This window comes from Lactuca virosa, chromosome 4, assembly GCF_052849685.1.
Source record: "Lactuca virosa cultivar CGN04683 chromosome 4, Lactuca_virosa_CGN04683_v6, whole genome shotgun sequence".
NCBI classification, from domain to species: Eukaryota; Viridiplantae; Streptophyta; class Magnoliopsida; order Asterales; family Asteraceae; genus Lactuca; species Lactuca virosa.
This window is the reverse complement of record NC_136429.1, coordinates 512,015,272-512,023,620: the sequence shown is the minus strand read 5'-3', so window position 1 is coordinate 512,023,620 and position 8,349 is coordinate 512,015,272. Positions and strand designations below refer to the sequence as shown.

Sequence of the window (8,349 nt, the reverse complement as noted above, 5' to 3'; positions counted from 1 at the left end):
TCGAAACATCTCTTAGACACATCCACAATAGACTCTCGAAGCACTCACAGTACGATCTTCAGCAATCTCCACTACCAAAGAATGGGCTAACTCCTACAAAGCAACATCGAACTTCTTGATGAACACAAGAGATACAAACGATTCATTGGCTCCCGAATCAAACAATACAAGAGTAGGCATATCATTGACTAGGAACATCCCTAATCACATTATAACAAGGCATAAACATAAACATGAATAAAGTAAGAAGAAAAATAAGAAACATATCGGTAATAAAATTTGGTGCTGCTTTGGCCTCCTCATCCATCAAATGGAACACTCGGCTCCTCACCATAGGGGCCTTCGCTTTGCCCTGACGACCATCCGTGATCCTCAAAGTGGCTGGAACGGGTACCTTCACCGCTCTACCAGCTAAACTTGGACAATCAACCTTCTTATGGCCAACCTGGTTATTGTGGAAACATATTGGTGCCTTCTGCTTGCAGTCTTTGCTAATTTATTCCGTCTGGCCACACTTGAAACAGTCAGACCCCATCGTGCGGCTTACCGGACTTGTCGGAACAATTCTGGCCTTGCTAGCCTTCGTGTCGTGAATCAGAAGACATGGACTTCTTCGTTGAAACAACTATAGTCTGAACTTATGGTGACTTCCGCTTTTAATCTCCCGCTGTCGGGCTCTGTCAATCATCTGCTCTAGTGTCTGCTGTAGTGTTTGTTAATATATTATGTGAACAATATATTAATTAGAAAATATATTATTTAATTAGTAATTAATCAGAAATAAATTAAAATTAATTTTGACATTCATAGAATTAATTAAAAGTGCAAGGTCTAAAGTGCAATTGTTCAATAGTTGAACAAAAGACTCCAGAACCTTCTAGGTAGAGGGTGGACGGTTTATTAAGGGATATTTTAGGGTTTCTAGAATATCCCATGTGGATAAACAAGGAACTGGATAATAACCAATTTGAAATATTATTATTATATTCTAATTAGGGTTATCTAGGGTTTCCTAGTACCACTATATAAGGACCTTAGGACATTTATATTTTGGCCACTTGATTCCCAAGAAAGGTTGGACGAAATCTTGCCTCCTCTCTTCTCTCTCTATAGCTTTTCCTTCTTGCTAGTTTGGGTGTGAGCTATTAGAGGCATGACAATTATGGTGTTTGCTTCTAAAGTTTTAGAAGTCAAGGATTCTTGTTATTTACTATAATAACAACAAGATATGTAATTCTAAATCCTTCTATGATTTTCGAAATATACCTAGGGTTTCTTATTTGATGTTCATAGTTATAGATTCAATAGTGAAAATATAGGTCGTTAGGTTGAATGTGAAGTTAAGGGTTTTAGGTTTATTTGTTTTACTTAAATCCTATTAAAATCGTCACCACGAACGGTGGTATTCAAATGACAAACTGGAGAGAGAGAGAGAGAGAGAGAGAGAGAGAGAGAGAGAGAGAGAGAGAGAGAGAAAGAGAAAGAGAGAGAGAGAGAGAGAGAGAGTGTGTGTGTTTAGTTGCATGGTATTTTATTTTAGCGTTTCCCTTATATTTTATAAATTAATAAAAATTAAAAAAGAAAATTAAAAGAGCAAATTCATCATTTTGAGTACTTTCAAAAAGTATTGGATCAAATCCACAATAAATTTCTTATTTTTGACGAGTGGTACAAATCCAAAACTTTTTAGACTAAAATGATAATTTTCGACAAATCACTAATTTTGCAATTTTATCGTATTCTTTTAAGCACGAAGAACATTCTTAGGTTATATTGAATGCTTGGTAAAACACACGCGCAATCTGAGTTGGCACCACGATTCATGCGCGGCTTTCTCTCAAACACCACCCCTAATATGCTTAAGTGAGACTCTTCGTAGCTAGCTTCACGATTACTCACAATCTCTCATTTTTTCCTCTCTCTGTCTCACTCTACTTCTTCCATCTATCTTCCTTTTCCGATGGTAAGTATATCATCCCTCTTCCACTAGTGAGATGTTAATGGAGGTGAGGTGGGGTGATGCCATTTCCTTTGAGTAAGAATTTCCTTCGAGTAAAAATCACAAAGCCACTAGTAAGAATCACAAAACCACTACATATAGCCTTAAAATTTAGTCACTAATATATTTAAAACAAAAAAAAACAAAAAAAAAAAAAAAAAAAGAAAGAAAGAAAAGAAGAAATGGTACAAGCTCATCCCACAGGCGGCCCACGTCATTTTTTTTTTCATTTTTCCATTTTGTAATGTATCCATTCCCACGTGTCCACCATTTGATGGTGGAATACAAATAAGTTTTATAATTAAACTTAACTATCTAAATATTTATATTTTATCGTCGTTTAAAGGTAAATCCAAAATTTAATTATATATTTTTTCTACAAAATAAGATTAATATTAATTCAATAAGTTATATTATTTTTATGTAAATTCTAAGTTAGGTTCGATTGCTAAAAAGTGATAAAATTTGATATGGATGGTTTGTTTATTCAAAAAGAAAAAGATAATATTTTTTTAATCAATATTTAAGTTTGGTTGAAATGTTGATAGGAGTAGTCGAGGTTATGGGTTAACGGAAAGTGGTAATTTTATACAAGATTGGAAGGAGTCGAGCGGGTTTTGAGGTCCCGCAGCAGGTTCTTCAAGCCGTTGTTCCTTTCACTTTTCTTTCTTCTCTGCTTGTATATATTAATATTTGTACCAAAAAGTTTGGGATGAAAGGTTTTATTTCCAAATCTTTTGGAAGGGTTGGAACTTGGAACTAGAGAGATATGGAAAAATCTATGTAGGGGCCCTATCTGGCCTCATGAATGGGGAGGTTCATTCCCTCTGCCCTAAAAACGACCCTATATATTTGCCTCCAAAGTCCAATACATTGATGGTATGGATAAACTGAGCCATTCTACCTTTAACATCTTTCTCATAAATGCGATGATATCCCTTCTCACCTTCACAATATATCATCATCAAACAAATCTCCGTAGATTTCTTTTTAAAACATTGGGTCGAGAACTCCAAAACATTAATGGAGTCTGTGGTATCTAGTCTAGAAGGAACCCTCTTGAAAAACAATGATCCTTTCTCCTATTTCATGCTAGTTGCTTATGAAGCCTCCGGTTTAATCCGTTTCACATTTCTGCTACTACTTTGGCCTGTAATCCGACTCCTCGATGTTTGTGGGAAGGGTGACGTTGGTGTAAAGCTGGCCATTTTTGTAGCCACAGCCGGCGTTCCCATTTCGGAAATTGAATCGGTGGCGAGGGCAGTTCTGCCCAAGTTTTATCTTGATGATCTTGATTTAGATGCATGGAGGGTGTTTAACTCCGGTGAGAGAAGGGTGGTCGTGACTAAGATGCCCAGGGTTATGGTGGGGCATTTTGTCAGGGAGCATCTCCGAGCTGATGATGTTGTTGGGAGTGAACTTCGGGTTACCCGGTTTCGGTTAGCCACGGGCTTAGTCCAGGTGGGTGATTTTGATGCCTCTATAGGTGATCGTATTGCAGCCATGTTTGAAGATAAACAACCTAGCTTAGGGCTAGGAAGATGCCATTATGATTCTTCCTTTTTATCTCTATGCAAGGTAAGAAATTTACATCCTTTTTTCATATATAACATAATCCTGTGTGCATGAAAGCTTACTAAAATTCATATATGCAACAGGAACAAGTGAGTGCGCCTTATCTGAACAAAAACCAGAAACATATAGCGGATCAAGAAATCCTACCGGAGCCGGTGATCTTCCATGACGGGCGTCTTGTCCAGAGGCCGACTCCCTCCGTAGCTCTTTCGATCCTCCTTTGGATCCCATTCGGTATCATAATCGCAATCGTTCGTTTGATCACCGGCAACGTTGTGCCACCGTGGTTGGCTCGTAACGTGACATCAATCTTCGTCTGGAGGCTCGTTGTTAGAGGGATTCCACCATCGCCACCTTCCCAGGGGTCGAGCACTGGTGTGCTATTCGTATGCACCCACCGAAGCCTAATGGACCCCGTAGTGTTATCGACAGTTCTCCAACGCAAGATCCCTGCGGTCACCTACTCGTTATCAAGATTATCTGAGTTCTTGTCTCCGATTCCAACCGTTCGTTTGACCCGCAACCGACAAGTGGACGCTGAACGGATAAAAAAAGAATTATCCGAAGGTGATTTGGTGATTTGCCCCGAAGGTACAACTTGCAGAGAACCCATTCTGCTCCGATTTAGTGCACTTTTCGCAGAACTAACAGATCGAATTGTGCCTGTTGCAATGAATTGTCGAGTCGGGTTTTTCCATGCAACCACTGCTAGGGGTTGGAAAGGGTTAGACCCAATTTTTTTCTTCATGAACCCAAATCCCATCTATGAGGTGACGTTCATGAACCAGTTGCCGGTAGAGGCAACATGTTCGTCGGGAAAAAGCCCTGAAGATGTCGCAAATTACGTGCAGAGAATCTTGGCCGCGAGTTTAGGGTTTGAGTGCACAAATTTTACCAGGAAAGACAAGTACAAAATTCTTGCAGGGAGTGATGGAACAATAGATCAGCCTAAGAAAAACGGTCTGAATATAAATAAAGTGGTGGCATAAATATATACATATTTTACTTATATAAATAAAATCGTGGCACAAATATTTACATTTCACTTATATAAATAGTTAATTTTGATCTGTTTTTCTTGGTTTTTTTAGCTGTTATATTTTTCTTAACGTATTAAATTATAATTTAATGGATAAAATTCAATCATAAAAAAATTTTACATTGGGCATATGATAATTAAATCTAGCTCTGTCGAAAATACCCGTTACCCGAATTATCCGCCCGATTTTTTCGGGTATTTGGGTAACCCGATTTTTTTTCAAGTCGGGTAACGATAAGTTTTTTGGGTTTCGGGTATACCCGATTACTGAAAATATATTTATCAGTTTTATTTTTCTTCTCTGCAAGCTTCTTTTCTTTTTTATCAATTTCATTTCTATATTTAGCTTATTCCTTTTCTTTTTTGCATGATTCATTCTCATAACCACCCAATTCATTATAGCTTCTTGAAGTCTATTAATTTCAACTTGAATCTCCTGATTGGCCTTCTCAATATCGTTTTCTATGTTAAATAACTACGTTTTGGATCATATGTTGCATGTCTATAAAATTAAATTATGTAATGAAGGGTTTTGGATCAAAATTATGGTGTATATACATGGAAGAATAACAAGTCGTCCAAATGACATATTTCTTTCCTCGTTATTTCCAAATCAAATGAGAACAATGTTTCTTTTTCACCTCAAAGGTTATTAGACATACAAATGAGCTCCCTATTTTTTTCTTTAATGAAATTTTCACATATTATGTTTCCAAATCTCCTATGATGAACTTTTTTTAATAACTCGTTTATTTGTTTTCATTGTCACAAATAATTATTTATATAGATTTGTGATCAAACTTCATATTTATATTAATTTTTTAACCTTTCTCATTCATATCATTTTCCCTTTATTATTCTCATTATATTTGATTAAATTGTTAAACGAATACTTGATATCTCAAATATTATTGACTAAAAAATCTCAACGTTTAAAGTTTGAGCACGACATATTTATTTTATCAAATTTATTTTTAGACGACAATAAAAAAAAAGGGTAATACCCGAATTACCCAAACCCGACCCACTACCCGAATTAGCTGAATTTAATTTGGGTCGGGTAACGGGTAATTTTTTTAACATGAAAAACCCGAATTATCCGACCTGAATTACCCGAATCCGAAAAATTTACCTGATCAACACCTCTAATTAAATATCAAGTTTAATGGCAATCGAAGAAAAAAAAGCATTTAAAGTATAAAATATATGTTTTATCTAACTTTTATATTGAATATGTATAATTCAATGTATTGTAAATACCACATTTGTGTGAAAAGTAATTAATACGATGAGTCAAGTTAAATTTTAGAGTTTTATGAGACATGAGATCATGCTAATCTTTTGAAACATGAAGTAAAAAAACAATATATATATATATATATATATATATATATATATATATATATATATATATATATATATATATATATATATAATACAAAATAAAAAGAAAAATCCAAAATAATAATAATAATAATAAAATTAATAAAAATTACCGTTTTTTCGAAATATACGTCAAATATTCTAATAAAATATTACACTGTAAATAATCAAATCAAATTTTTAGAATGTTATAATATTATAATATTCTATTAAAATTGATAAAGTTGTTAAAATATATTAATATTCTACTAGAATTGTTAGATTTGTTAGAATAGTATAATATTTTATTAGAACTTTTTGAATATTTATAGTTTAATATTCTACTAGAATATTCTAACATTTTAAAAATTCGATTTGAATATTTACAGTACAATATTCTATTAGAATATTTCACATATATTTTCAAAAAAACGGTAATTTTTTTATTTTAATTTTTATTATTATTATTTTTTTTCTTTTAGATAATATAAATGATGAAAAAGATATTTAAATAAATTTCAAAAATTTTCATTTATTTTGCATTTTACAAATATTTTTTTGATCTCCAAAATGAATGTTTGGACTGTGTCCACATATCTCACAAAATATGAAGGTCTCATATGAACCTATATATATATATATATATATATATATATATATATATATATATATATATATATATATATATATATATATATATATATATATATATATATATATAAAGAGTTTTGAGCATTCTAACACTTATACGGTGTACATGCAACCCTAGAAACCTTGGATCTATGTTTTCCTAAGATACATGCAAATTTGTTTTTCCAAGGTTCTTAACCTAACTAGCATGGCATGGGGAACTTTGAAACATAATAAGCTAGTAGAGTTACATACCTTTTAGTAGTGGTTGATTGCTTTGAGTTTGAGAGCCTAGCACCAATAATGTGGATGCCTCAAATGGAAGTCACAAACCTTGGAAACTTGAGAGAATAGTAGAACACTTCTAGAAATCGGCCACCCTTAGTTCTCATACAAAAACTAGTGTCATTTCAAGTGCCAAGGACTTCTTTATATAGTGTGGTGGATTAGGGTTACATACATGTAAACCCTAATACCCATGACCTTTCATTTCCATGAGATCCATGGATTAAAGCTCCATGGACTATCCATGGACTTACCATGCAAGCCTAACCCATTCTAAATAAGCATTAGCCCACACTATATAAATACAAGAGTCCATATTTAATTAGTCACATTTTTTATCACCAAATTAATCCTAAATTAATTTTAGATCAATACTAATTAAATAATATGATTTCATATTAATATATTAGAACTTATAATATATTAATAAATCATAACTTATACTATTCTCAAAAGATTATCCATATAAATTGTTCGGGTGAAGTGCAACCCAAATGGACCATGTCGGGTCGGGTCAAGTACATCTCAAATATAGTTATGGACTTAGACACCTTATCCAATAGTCTCCCACTTGGATAAGTCTAATAACTATAGTTGCAATTATGACTTCAGGAACCGACCAACAATCGTAGCTCTTAAAACTCTGTTGAACTATGAAGTGCCATTTTAGATAAGGATCATATAATCCTCTGTTCTAGATATCAGCCGGACAAATACATGGAACAATGTCTTACTTATTGTCCAGCAGTTTGTTTCCCGATTTCCAATTTGTTTGACATATAACTTAATTGAACACATCAATTTAATTCTGATCGGGCCCGGTACATAGGTCTCAACAAAATCATCGAGGGGCCCAGATATCGCTTCTAGTCCAAGAAGGAACAGATAAACTTTGACTCATATGCTTGTTCTACTACTTGTTGGATCATACACAAAGGCACGTTTTATAACATCGAGTTACCGATGCGTTTTCGTACAATCAATGTATAACCAACTCATAGTCAACAACTCATATCTCTAGGTTTGAAGACTTATATGATATTACCATCTCACGATCACTCGAGATAAATTCCATAAAGTGATACAAGTAAGTGTGGGTTGAATCCAATACTCAGAACTTATGAGTAGTCATGAGTGTTGTACCAACTCTTCCTATGTCCAATACCTTAGACATCTACAAGCAATCTCATGACAGTCTTGATTCATATCTACTTCCAACATATGACCGACTGTGGAGAGTTTGAATAATATGATATACCATAACATAATTATTCTGGAAGTCAAAACATACAAAAATGAAATGATAGTAAGCGATTGACAAAAGATAGCAACACTTTACTTATAAATAAACAACATCTTTTATTTATCATCAAATGTCAATTACACTTTACAAATTTCAAAGCTATCTAATTTCCAAAACTAATATCATCCTTTAGCCATATGCGCCTTGCATGCTGAA

At 33.7% G+C, this 8,349-nt stretch overlaps 1 protein-coding gene across 1 annotated transcript; it reads left to right on the top strand.

Moving 5' to 3' along the window:
- The first annotated feature begins 2,892 nt into the window (after positions 1 to 2,892).
- LOC145109398 (glycerol-3-phosphate acyltransferase 5-like) lies at positions 2,893 to 4,619 on the top strand. Its single transcript, XM_079046537.1, has 2 exons — positions 2,893 to 3,577; positions 3,658 to 4,619. Exons 1-2 carry the CDS (start codon positions 3,023 to 3,025, stop codon positions 4,561 to 4,563), a joined length of 1,461 nt encoding a protein of 486 aa, XP_078902663.1. The 5' UTR covers positions 2,893 to 3,022; the 3' UTR covers positions 4,564 to 4,619.
- Positions 4,620 to 8,349: the final 3,730 nt, after the last annotated feature.

Excerpts from the sequence above, each read along its gene's own strand:
- LOC145109398 (XM_079046537.1), top strand. The coding sequence starts at position 3,023 with ATGGAGTCTGTGGTATCTAGTCTAGAAGGAACCCTCTTGAAAAACAAT. Across the intron at positions 3,578-3,657 it reads CCTTTTTATCTCTATGCAAG|GAACAAGTGAGTGCGCCTTA; the intron begins GTAAGAAATTTA and ends TATATGCAACAG.